Source organism: Melopsittacus undulatus, chromosome 30 (assembly GCF_012275295.1).
Source record: "Melopsittacus undulatus isolate bMelUnd1 chromosome 30, bMelUnd1.mat.Z, whole genome shotgun sequence".
Taxonomy (NCBI): domain Eukaryota; kingdom Metazoa; phylum Chordata; class Aves; order Psittaciformes; family Psittaculidae; genus Melopsittacus; species Melopsittacus undulatus.
In genome coordinates this window covers 196694-209682 of record NC_047556.1, presented here as the reverse complement: position 1 = coordinate 209682, position 12989 = coordinate 196694, and the positions used below count along the sequence as shown (strand labels likewise).

Genomic DNA, 12989 nt, shown 5'->3' with positions numbered 1-12989 from the left:
TATGGCAACGGCCGCCATTTTGTGGGAGGGTGCGTATCTCCATGGTAACAGCCGCCATTTTGGTTTCGGGCACGTATGGCTATAGCAACGGCCGCCATTTTGGCTTCGGGCACGTATCTCTATGGTAGCAGCCGCCATTTTGGCTTCGGGCACGTATCGCTATGGCAACGGCCGCCATCTTGGATTTGGGCACGTATCTCCATGGCAACAGCCGCCATTTTGGGTTCGGGCACGCCTCCCTCCGCCATCTTGTTTGCCCTCCCCATCTCCATAGCAACCGCCGCCATCTTGAGCGCTCCCCCATCCCCATAGCAACGCCTCCATCTTACGCACCGTCTCCATGGCAACGGCCGCCATTTTGTGCCATCCCCCCCCCCCAATAAGCACAAAGGGGGGGAGGGGCTGATCAATGGCTTTAATGGCCTCATCAATGGTTATGGGGGGGGATGGGGGGACCCGTCTTCAATGGGGGTCCCCAATGGGGCCCATGGGGGAGGGGATCTGTGGGGAGAAGGAATTCACTTAAATTACCCCAAAATTACCCCAAATTTCACCCAAATTTGACCAAAATTCACATTTTTCAATCACTGTTCCCAAATTTCCCACAATTTCCCCAATTTTTTGCTTCTTTTCCCCCATTTTCCTTCTTTTCCTTCAAATTCCACCCAAATTTCACTAAAATTCCACCCAAATCCCACACAATTTAACCCGAATTTCCCCAAATTTCACCCAAAATTCCACCCAAATATCCCCAAATTCCACCCAAATTTCCCCCAAATTCCACTCAAATTTTCCCCAAAATTCCACCCAAATTCCACCCAATTTATCCCGAATTTCCCCAAATTTCACCCAAAATTCCACCCAATTTGCCCAAATTCCACCCAAATTTCCCCCAAATTCCACTCAAATTTCCCCAAATTTCACCCCAAATTTCCCCCAAAATCCCACCCAAATTTAACCAAATTCCATCCAAATTTCCCAAAATTCCACTAAATTCCCCCCAAAATTCCACCCAAATTTCCCCAAATTTGACCAAAATTTCCACCCAAATTTGACCCAAATTTCCACACAAATTCTACCCAAATTTCCCTCCAAATTCCACCCAAATTTCCCTAAATTCCACCCAATTTAACCCAAATTTCCCCAAATTCCACCCAATTTAACCCAAATTTCCCCAAATTCCACCCAATTCAACCCAAATTTCCCCAAATTCCCCCCAATTTAACCCAAATTTACCCAAATCCCCCCCAATTCAACCCAAATCCTCTTACCTCCCCTTCCTCCTCCTCCTCCATTGACGACGTCGTCGATGACGTCACTGATGACGTCAATGTCGCCGACGTCGACGGCGATGACGTCATCGATGTCGACGCCATTAATGTTGACGTCAATGGCGACGTTGATGTCGACGACTGTGACGTCATTGACGACGTCATGACGTGACCCCGCCCCTCCCCCAACGGCCGCCGCCGGGGGGGAGGGGGGGGGAGGGGCGGGAGGCCCCAGGGGGAGGGGGAGGGGCCGGAGAGCAAGCGGAGCTTGGGGGGGGGAGGGGACCCATTGATGGCAATGGGGCTGCCATTGATGGGAATGGGGCTCCCATTGATGGGAATGGGGCTCCCATTGATGGGAATGGGGCTCCCATTGGTGGGAATGGGGCTGCCATTGATGGGAATGGGGCTCCCATTGGTGGGAATGGGGCTCCCATTGATGGGAATGGGGCTCCCATTGATGGGAATGGGGCTCCCATTGATGGGAATAGGGCTCCCATTGATGGGAATGGGGCTCCCATTGATGGCAATGGGGCTCCCATTGATGGGAATGGGGCTGCCATTGATGGGAATGGGGCTCCCATTGATGGGAATGGGGCTGCCATTGATGGGAATGGGGCTGCCATTGATGGGAATGGGGCTCCCATTGATGGGAATGGGGCTGCCATTGATGGGAATGGGGCTGCCATTGATGGGAATGGGGCTCCCATTGGTGGGAATGGGGCTGCCATTGATGGGAATGGGGCTCCCATTGGTGGGAATGGGGCTCCCATTGATGGGAATGGGGCTCCCATTGATGGGAATGGGGCTCCCATTGATGGGAATGGGGCTCCCCCCATTGATGGGAATGGGGCTCCCATTGATGGGAATGGGGCTCCCATTGATGGGAATGGGGCTGCCATTGATGGGAATGGGGCTCCCATTGATGGGAATGGGGCTGCCATTGATGGGAATGGGGCTCCCCCCATTGATGGGAATGGGGCTGCCATTGATGGGAATGGGGCTCCCATTGATGGGAATGGGGCTCCCATTGGTGGGAATGGGGCTCCCATTGGTGGGAATGGGGCTCCCATTGATGGGAATGGGGCTCCCATTGATGGGAATGGGGGTTCCATTGATGGGAATGGGGCTCCCCCCATTGATGGGAATGGGGCTCCCATTGATGGGAATGGGGCTCCCATTGATGGGAATGGGGCTCCCCCCATTGATGGCAATGGGGCTGCCCCCATTGATGTTATGGGTGCCCCCATTGACCTCTTGGGCACCCACATCCATCAGCTGCTTGCTCCCATTCAGGTCCGGAGTGGCCACATTGACCTCTTGGTTGCCCCCATTGGGAGGTTGGTTGCCCCCATTGACTCCATTGCCTCCATTGACTTGGTTGCCTCCATTGACTGGTTGGTTGCCCATATTGAGTGTCTGGTTGCCCCCATTGACTCCATTGACTCCATTGAGTGCTTGGTTGCCCCCATTGACTCCATTGACTTGGTTGCCCCCATTGAGTGCTTGGTTGCCCCCATTGACTCCATTGCCTCCATTGACTGGTTGGTTGCCCATATTGAGTGTCTGGTTGCCCCCATTGACTCCATTGACTCCATTGAGTGCTTGGTTGCCCCCATTGACTCCATTGCCTCCATTGAGTGTCTGGTTGCCCCCATTGAGTACTTGGTTGCCCACGTTGACTCCATTGACTCCATTGCCCCCATTGACTCCATTGACTTGGTTGCCCCCATTGAGTTGTTGGTTGCCTCCATTGACTCCATTGCCTTCATTGACTGGTTGGTTGCCCATATTGACTCCATTGACTTGGTTGCCCCCATTGAGTTGTTGGTTGCCTCCATTGACTCCATTGCCTCCATTGACTGGTTGGTTGCCCCCATTGACTCCATTGACTTGGTTGCCCCCATTCAGTTCTTGGTTGCCCCCATTGACTCCATTGAGTGCTTGGTTGCCCACGTTGAGTGTTTGGTTGCCTCCATTGACTCCATTGCTTCCATTGACTTGGTTGCCCACATTGTGTAGTTGGTTGCCCCCATTAACTCCATTGCCTCCATTGACTCCATTGAGTGGTTGGTTGCCCCCATTGACTCCATTGCCCCCATTGCCTCTCTTGCCCCTACTTCCCACCTCCTTGCCCCCATTGCCCCCTTGCCCATTGCCACAGTGGGGCAGGATGGGGGGCAGGCCTGGGGCCACAAGGGGGCACTTATGGGGCTGGAGGGGGCACTTATGGGTCTGAATGGGGCACTTATGGGTCTGAGTGGGGCACTTATGGGGCTGAACGGGGCACTTATGGGGCTGAAGGGGGTACTTATGGGGCTGGAGGGGGTACTTATGGGTCTGTAGGGGGTGTTTATGGGGCTGAAGGGGACATTTATGGGGCTGGAGGGAGTGCTTATGGGGCTGGATGGAGTGCTTATGGGTCTGAATGGGGCACTTATGGGGCTGAAGGGGACACTTATGGGTCTGTATGGGGTGTTTAGGGGGCTGAATGGGGCACTTATGGGGCTGAATGGGGTACTTATGGGTCTCAATGGGGTACTTATGGGTCTCAATGGGGTACTTATGGGGCTGGAGGGCAGCAAGCAACAGGAGCTGGCGGCTGATGGCCTCAGTGAGCTGGAGCTGCTGGAGCTGGCGCTGCTGTAGGACCCATAGATCCTCCAGGATGTGGGGCAGGCCCCATGGTGTGGGGGGGGGGGGAGATGGGGGGCGAGGGGGGGTGGGGTCCATGGGGGGGGGGGGAGCGGGGGGAGAGAAAAGGGGGAGTGAGAGGGTTTTGACCCAAAATTAGACAATTTAGACCCAAAATTAGGGGGATTAGGCCAAAATTAGATGATTTAGACCCAAAATTAGGGGGGTTTGACCAAAATTAGGGGGTTTAGACCCAAAATTAAGGGGGATAGACCCAAAATAAGGGGGTTTAGACCCAAAATTAGAGGGTTTAGACCCAAAATTAGGGTTTTTGACCAACATTAGGGGGGTGTGATCAAAATTAAGAGGGTTTAGGGCCAAAATTAGGGGGTTTTGACCCAAAATTAGGGGGGGTTGACCCAAAATTAGGGGATTTAGACCCAAAATTAGGGGGGTTTGACCAAAATTAGAGGATTTAGACCCAAAATTAGGGGGTTTAGGGCCAAAATTAGGGGGTTTTGACCAAAATTAGGGGGTTTTGACCAAAATTAGGGGGTTTAGACCCAAAATTAGGGGGGATAGAGCCAAAATTATGGGATTTAGGGCCAAAATTAGGGGGCTTTGACCAAAATTAGATGATTTAGACCCAAAATTAGGGGGTTTAGGGCCAAAATTAGGGGGTTTTGACCCAAAATTAGGGGGGTTTGACCCAAAATTAGGGGGTTTTGACCAAATTTAGGGGGGTTAGACCCAAAATTAGGGGGTTTAGACCCAAAATTAGGGGATTTAGACACAAAATTAGGGGGGTTATACCCAAAATTAGGGGATTTAGACCCAAAATTAATGGGTTTTGACCAAATTTAGGGGGTTTAGACCTAAAATTAGAGGGGATAGAGCCAAAATTAGGGGGTTTAGGGCCAAAATTAGGGGGGTTATGCACAAAATTAGAGGGTTTAGGGCCAAAATTAGGTTTTGGCCAAAATTAGGGGGTTTTGACCTAAAATTAGAGGATTTAGACCCAAAATTAGGGGGGAAAGAATCAAAATTATGGGACTTAGACCCAAAATTATGGGACTTTGACCAAAATTAGGAGGTTTAGACCCAAAATCAGGGAGTTTTGACCAAAATTAGAGGGTTTAGGGTCAAAATTAGGGGATTTAGACACAAAATAAGGGGGTTAGACCAAAATTAGAGGTTTTTGACCAAAATTAGGGGGGGTTGACCAAAATTAGGGGGTTTAGACCCAAAATTAGGAGGTTTAGGGACAATATTAGAGGGTTTTGACCAAATTTAGGGGGTTTAGACCCAAAATTAGGGGGTTTAGACCCAAAATTAGGGGGGATAGACCCAAAATTAGGGGGTTTAGACCCAAAATTAGGGGGTTTTGACCAAAATTAGGGGGTTTAGAACCAAATTTAGAAGGTCTAGGCCCAAATTAAGGGGTTTAGACCCAACATTAGAGGATTTAGACCCCAAATTAGAGGTGTTCGACCCAAAATTAGTCGGTTTAGGGCCAAAATTAGGGGATTTAGACCCAAAATTAGGAGGTTTTGACCAAAATTAGGGGATTTAGACTAAATTTAGAGGGTTTAAACCCAAAATTAGGGGGTTTAGGGACAGTATTAGAGGGTTTTGACCAAGTTTAGGGGGTTTAGACCAAAAATTAGGGGGGATAGACACAAAATTAGGGGGATTTGACCAAAATTAGGGGGTTTAGGCCCAAAATTACAGGATTTAGACCCAAAATTAGGGGGTTTAGGGACAGAATGAGGGGGTTTAGATCAAAAATAGGGAGTTTAAACCCAAAATTAGAGGATTTAGACCCCAAATTAGGAGTTTCAGGCCCCAAATCAGGTGGCTTAACCCTAAATCAGGTGGTTTAGCCCCAAAATCAGCTGTTTTACCCCCAAAACTAAGCTTCCAACACCAAAAAGCAGCTGTTTGACCCCAAAATTAGGTTTGAAGCACCAAAAAGCAGGTGTTTTACCCCAAAACCAGATGTTAACCCAAAAATCACATTTTGGACCCCAAAACTGGCTCTTTTACCCCAAAAAGCAGTTGTTGGACCCCAAAAACCTGTTTTTCCCCCATTTCACTGTCATTTGCCCAAAAATACAATTATTTACCCCAAAATCTGACATTTCCATCCCCAAAATACCCATTTTTCAACCCAAATGACAAGTTCAGCCCCAAAATCCCCATTTTTCACCCCAAATCCCTTTTCCAGCCCCAAAATCCCTCTTTTTCCACCCAAATCCCCTTTCCACCCCCAAAATCCCCATTTTTCCACCCAAAATCCCCCTTTTTCCACCCAAATCCCATTTCCACCCCCAAAATCCCCCTTTTTCCACCCAAATCCCATTTCCAGACCCAAAATCCCCCTTTTTCCACCCAAATCCCTTTTCCACCCCCAAAATCCCCCTTTTTCCACCCAAATCCCTTTTCCACCCCCAAAATCCCACTTTTTCCACCCAAATCCCCTTTCCAGACCCAAAATCCCCTTTTTTCCACCCAAATCCCCTTTCTAGCCCCAAAATCCCCCTTTTTCCACCCAAATCCCATTTCCAACCCCTAAATCCCCTTTTTTCCACCCAAACCCCCTTTCCACCCCCAAAATCCCCCTTTTTCCACCCAAATCCCCTTCCCACCCCCAAAATCCCCCTTTTTCCACCCAAATCCCCTTTCCACCCCCAAAATCCCCCTTTTTCACCCCAAAAGTGGTCCCACCTCCAGCCTCATTCATGTCTATGGGGGTCCCGTCTGTGCCCCCCCCATAGGAGGAAGAGGATGGGACCAAACCGGATGTAAGGGGGGGGACCCCCCCCACTGATGACGTCATTAAGGGGAGGGGGAGTTTTGGGGTGAAAACAGAAGGAAAAGGGTTTTTGGGGGGGTTAAAATGGGTTTTTTTGGGGTAGAAAACCCATTTTGGGAGGATTTAAGGCTATTTCTGGGGGGTTAAAGTCGCAGGTTTGGGGTTAATAAACTCAGTTTTGGGTTCTAAAGTTATTTGGGGGTGTTTATCCCTATTTTGGGGTGATTTATCCCTATTTTAGGGTCATTTAACCATATTTTGGGGTTATTTATCCCTATTTTAGGGCATTTATCCCTATTTTAGGGGCATTTATCCCTATTTTAGGGCATTTATCCCTGTTTTAGGGCATTTATCCCTATTTTAGGGGCATTTATCCCTATTTTGGGGTGATTTATCCCTATTTTAGGGCATTTATTCCTATTTTGGGGTGATTTATCCCTATTTTAGGGCATTTATTCCTATTTTAGGGCATTTATCCCTATTTTAGGGGCATTTATTCCTATTTTGGGGTGATTTATCCCTATTTTGGGGTGATTTATCCCTATTTTAGGGCATTTATCCTTATTTTGGGGTGATTTATCCATATTTTAAAGTTATTTATCCCTATTTTAGGGGCATTTATTCCTATTTTATGGCATTTATCCCTATTTTAGGGTCATTAACCCTATTTTGGGGGCAAATTATCCTTATTTAGGGGTGATTTATCCCTATTTTAGGGCATTTATCCCTATTTTAGGGCATTTATCCCTATTTTGGGGGTATTTGTCCATATTATGGGGCATTTATCCCTATTTTAGGGGCATTTATCCCTATTTTGGGCCATTTGTCCCTATTTTAGGGCATTTATCCTTATTTTGGGGTGATTTATCCCTATTTTAGGGCATTTATCCCTATTTTAGGGTCATTTAACCCTATTTTGGGGTTATTTACCCCTATTTTAGGGGCATTTATCCCTATTTTGGGGTGATTTATCCCTATTTTAGGGCATTTATCCTTATTTTAAGGCAATATATCCTTATTTGAGGCCTATTTTGAGGACAAAATCCCTATTTTGGGGGTTAAAATCCCTATTTTGGGGGTTAAAATCACTACTTTGGGGTTTAAATCCCTATTTTGGGGTTAAAATCCCTATTTTAGGGCTTTAAATCCCTATTTGGGGGGTTTTCCACCCTATTTGGGGGCTTTTAAACCCTATTTAGGTGCTAAAATCCCTATTTTGGGGGGTTTAAATCTGTATTTTGGGGTTAAAATCCTTATTTTAGGACTTTAAATCCCTATTTTGGGGGTTTTCAACCCAATTTGGGGCCATTAGGTAGAAATTTGTGTGCCAAACCCCATATTTTGGGGCTTTTCAGGCCTATTTTCACCATTTATAGCCACAAAAACCCTCTTTTTGGGCCTAAAACCCCTCTTTTTGGGCCTAAAATCCCTCTTTTAGGGCCTAAAACCCCTCTTTTAGGGCCTAAAACCCCTCTTTTAGGGCCTAAAATCCCTTTTTTAGGGCCTAAAACCCTTTTAAGCTCAAAACTTAGGGTTTTGAGCCTCTCTTTGCAGTTCGAGCTTCATTTTGGGGCTAAATCACCTCTTTTGGATGCTTTTACCCCTATTTTGGGGCAGTTTATGCTGATTTTGGGGGTCTCAAACGGGGGGTATCAAACAACAGCCACAAACAAGCTTATTTAACGGGATTTAAGTGCCCCCCCCCCCATTTTGGGGTGAAAAACCCCATTTTGAGGCTTAAACCCCTCCTTTTCTGAGGTAAACCCCTCCATTTTGGGTTCAAAACCCCTCATTTTGGGGCCTTTCCCCCTCCCCATTGACCCCAATGGAGCGCGGCCCCCCCCCCCCGCGGCCTAACCCCCCCATATGAAGCCTGCACCCCCCAAATGAAGCCTGGACCCCCTCCCCCCCCCCCCCCATTTACCCCCCTATTTGCCCCCCCCACAAGTATTTGCCCCCCCCCCCCCAGTATTTGCCCCCCTCAATCCCCCCTCACCTCACGCCGTTGCTAAGGCAAAATGGCGGCGTCCCTAAGGCAGAACAGCCCCTCCGTTGCCAAGGCAACGGCTCCGTTGCCAAGGCGACGCCGTTCCCCCTCCGAGGCCCCACCCCCCCCGCGGCGCCTCTCAGCCAATCAGAGGCCGTTGCTAGGCAGATTAAGCCGCCATTTTGAGCGGCGAGCGGCTTACCTCACGACCACCCCTCCGTTCTCCCGTTTATTTTCCTTACTTTTAAGTCGATTTTTCCTTTAAAATCACCGTTTTTGAGCATTTTCGGCGTTATTTTGCATGCAGTTCTACAGGGATCGGTGTTTAAAGCGCTTCGTGCACGCGTTTCTTCGCTTTTCCGTCGGTTCGTGCCGTTTCCTTCCCTTCAGGGCCTGGGTTTTAATGGAGTTTCTGTTCTGAGGCGATTTTGTGTAAAATTGGCCAAAATTCGGGTTTTTTCGCTTAGTTTCGGGCGTTTAATTGTATTTTGGGCCTTTATTTTATGGGTTTGGGGCAATAAATTCCATTTTGAGCGTTTATTTTATGGATTTGGGGCAATAAATTCCATTTTCAGCGTTTATTTAATGGATTTGGGGCAATAAATTCCATTTTGAGCCTTTATTTTATGGATTTGGGGGAAATTAAAGCAATTTTGGGGCATTAAATTCGATTTTGGGGCATTTAATTTGATTTAGAGCCTTTATTTCATTGATTTGGGTGAATTTAATCCCATTTTGGGGCATTAAATCAGATTTAAAGCCTTTATTTCACTGATTTGGGTTAATTTAATCCCATTTTGGGGCATTAAATCGGATTTCAAGCCTTTATTTCACTGATTTGGGTGAATTTAATCCCATTTTGGGGCATTAAATCAGATTTAGAGCCTTTATTTCATTGATTTGGGTGAATTTAATCCCATTTTGGGGCATTAAATCCGATTTCAAGCCTTTATTCCCCTGATTTGGGTGAATTTCATCCCATTTTGAGGCATTAAATCGGATTTTGAGCCTTTATTTCACTGATTTGGGTGAATTTCATCCCATTTTGGGGCATTAAATCAGATTTAAAGCCTTTATTTCACTGATTTGGGTGAATTTAATCCCATTTTGGGGCATTAAATTGGATTTAGAGCCTTTATTTCACTGATTTGGGTGAATTTCATCCCATTTTGGGGCATTAAATCAGATTTAGAACCTTTATTTCACTGATTTGGGTGAATTTCATCCAATTTTGGGGCATTTAATTCAATTTAGAGCCTTTATTTCTCTGTTTTGGGTGAATTTAACCCAATTTTGGGGCATTTATTCCCTTTTATTCCCTTCCATTCCCTTTATTGGCATCCCCAAAGTGCGTTAATAATAGGAGAAATAGAGAAAATAACCATTTAATAGCCATTTATTAGTAATTTAATGAGATATTGGTGATAATTATTAGTTTATTAATGATATTAATACTGATACACATAAGATATAACAATATCATTAATAAAATACACATTATAAGGCGATCGACCATTAATAATGATACAATAAAGAATTATTAGCACTAATAAATCCCTTTTCTACTCATTATGCTCATTAGCTATCAAATATTATCGCTAATAACGCTAATAAAGGTGCTATTTATTGGCTAATAACACTATTTATTGGGGAATGGAATGTTATTAATCTATTATTATTAATAAATGATTGTTGTAATGTGATAATTGTTCTGTAATATGTCATTATTAATATGTACATATTATCTAGGAAGAATGTTATATATTAATGATATAAATTAGGGCTAATAATTATAGCTAATATGAAATAATGGAAAATAGAATTAATGGAAATTAGAAATAATGGAAAATAGAAATAATAGAAAATAGAATTAATGGAATTAATGGAAAATAGAATTAATAGAATTAATGGAAATAGAATTAATAGAATTAATAGAATTAATGGAAAATAGAATTAATAGAATTAATGGAAAATAGAATTAATAGAATTAATGGAAAATAGAATTAATAGAAATAATGGAAATAGAATTAATAGAATTAATAGAATTAATGGAAAATAGAATTAATAGAATTAATGGAAAATAGAATTAATAGAATTAATGGAAAATAGAATTAATAGAATTAATGGAAAATAGAATTAATAGAATTAATGGAAATAGAATTAATAGAATTAATAGAATTAATAAAATTAATGGCAAATAGAATTAATAGAATTAATGGAAAATATAATTAATAGAAATAATGGAAAATAGAATTAATAGAATTAATGGAAAATAGAATTAATAGAAATAATAGAAATAATGGAAAATAATAATTGTAACAATATAATAAATAAAACTTCAATTTTAATGGAAATGTAATTGTTTTATTATTATTAATAAATATTATTAATGTTCCTGCTGTTCGGTGGTGCACGTCTCTAATAATGCGAATAAAGGGCGATTAGGAGCGCTAATAGTCATTAATAACGATGCTAATTGCTAATTGCAGTGGGAAAAGAGGGGTATTGGTGCTAATAACAGCAATTAATAAAGGGAGAAATGGGGCTAAGGGGGCAAATAAAGTGGGTTTGGGGTTAATAATGAATAATTAATGAACTAATAATTAATAAATAAGGGTAATAATGGGAAAATGATGGAAAGAGAGATAAATAATGATGAAATTAGGAGCTAATAAACGCCTAATAAACCTCTATAACTAGTGAATGGAGATTTGTTGTTCTAATAATAGTGATAAAAGGCAATTCCTCCTAATAAAAGGTGCCTAATTAATTCCCATTAATAAAGCCAGAATGATTAAGTGCTTCTAATAATTGCAATATAAACATGATTTCTAATGGAAACCTATTTCTAATAGGAACCTATTAATTTCTAATGGAAACATAATGATTTCTAATGGAAACCTATTAATTTCTAATAGGAACTTATTAATTTCTAATGGAAACATAATAATTTCTAATAGAAACCTATTAATTTCTAATAGAAACCTAATCATTTCTATTAGAAACCTATTAATTTCTAATGGAAACCTAATAATTTCTAATAGAAACCTATTAATTTTTAATGGAAACCTAATCATTTCTAATGGAAACCTAATCATTTCTAATGGAAACCGAATAATTTCTAATGGAAACCTATTAATTTCTAATGGAAACCTAATAATTTCTAATGGCAACCTATTAATTTCTAATGGAAACTTAATAATTTCTAATGGAAATCTAATAATTTCTAATGGAAACCTATTAATTTCTAATGAAAACCTAATAATTTCTAATGGAAACCTAATAACTTCTAATGGAAACCTATTAATTTCTAATGGAAACCTATTAATTTCTAATGGAAACCTAATAATTTCTAATAGAAACCTATTAATTTCTAATGGAAACCTAATCATTTCTAATGGAAACCGAATAATTTCTAATGAAAACCTAATAATTTCTAATGGAAACCTATTAATTACTAATAGAAACCTAATAAATTCTAATGGAAACCTGTTAATTTCTCATATTCACATATAAACCCCATTATTTCTAATAATAATAATAATACCATTATTTTAGTGCTATTAATGAGAATATTGCTATAAACAAGGAAGATAAATGTTCATTATTTAATACTATTTAATTAATTAAATAATTAATTAATTCTATTTATTATTTAATACTATTACTAATAACAATAATAACGGTATTAATAACACGATCGCTAATACACTCATACTAATATTAGAAACACAACTATTTGTGCCAATAAGAGTAATAAAAGAGCCTAATGGAGCTAATAATAGTTCCTCCGATACCCAAATAACAGGTTAATAAGTCAAAATAATAGATTAATAAGTTAAAATCACAGGGAATAAAGGAGCCAGGTCCTAAAAGGACAGAAAAATAGGTCGAAATCCAGCAAATTGATGAATATTAGCCAGAAATAAAGCAAATAATAGCAATACCGTGAAGAATTCGCCCAAAACTTCAATTTAATGCAATTATTAGCATTAATCAACGCAATTAATAGCATTAATCGCGCCCTGCCTTAATGCCAGCCCCTTTTTGGGGCCAAACCCGCCCGCTTTGGGGTTTTCCCCTGCAGCTGCGGCTGCCAAAAATAGGCACAAAGAGCCCCGAAACCCCAAAAAGGGCCTTTTTCAGCCCAAAAATAGGCCCCGGCTCTTGTTTTCGGCCCCTTGGTTGCAGCAGCTGCTCTCAGCACCTGGCTTTTGGGGGGGGGGGAACGTTCTCCCCTCTATTAGGGCTAATAATAATGTCTATTAGGGCTAATAATGAA

The 12989-nt window shown here is 42.5% G+C and overlaps 1 protein-coding gene and 1 long non-coding RNA gene across 2 annotated transcripts; both read right to left on the bottom strand.

Moving 5' to 3' along the window:
• Positions 1-401: 401 nt before the first annotated feature.
• Positions 402-1333, bottom strand: LOC117437889 (uncharacterized). The gene is made up of 2 exons (XR_004550522.1): positions 1272-1333; positions 402-501 (listed from the first exon to the last, which is right to left on the bottom strand). It is a non-coding gene; the product is annotated as an uncharacterized lncRNA (long non-coding RNA).
• Positions 1334-1387: 54 nt separating this feature from the next.
• Positions 1388-3520, bottom strand: LOC117437859 (N66 matrix protein-like). Its single transcript, XM_034072502.1, has 5 exons — positions 3194-3520; positions 2639-3124; positions 2213-2608; positions 1535-1538; positions 1388-1412 (listed from the first exon to the last, which is right to left on the bottom strand). Exons 2-5 carry the CDS (start codon positions 3060-3062, stop codon positions 1388-1390), a joined length of 849 nt encoding a protein of 282 aa, XP_033928393.1. The 5' UTR covers positions 3063-3124; positions 3194-3520.
• Between the last annotated feature and the right edge of the window lie 9469 nt (positions 3521-12989).

What these genes read in the sequence shown, in the direction of transcription:
- LOC117437859 (XM_034072502.1), bottom strand. Translation starts at nt 3,062, where the DNA reads ATGGGCAACCAACCAGTCAATGAAGGCAATGGAGTCAATGGAGGCAAC. An exon ending in AGGCAACCAAGTCAATGGAG is followed by an intron (nt 2,609 to 2,638) that starts GCAATGGAGTCA and finishes GCAACCAACCTC; the next exon opens with CCAATGGGGGCAACCAAGAG.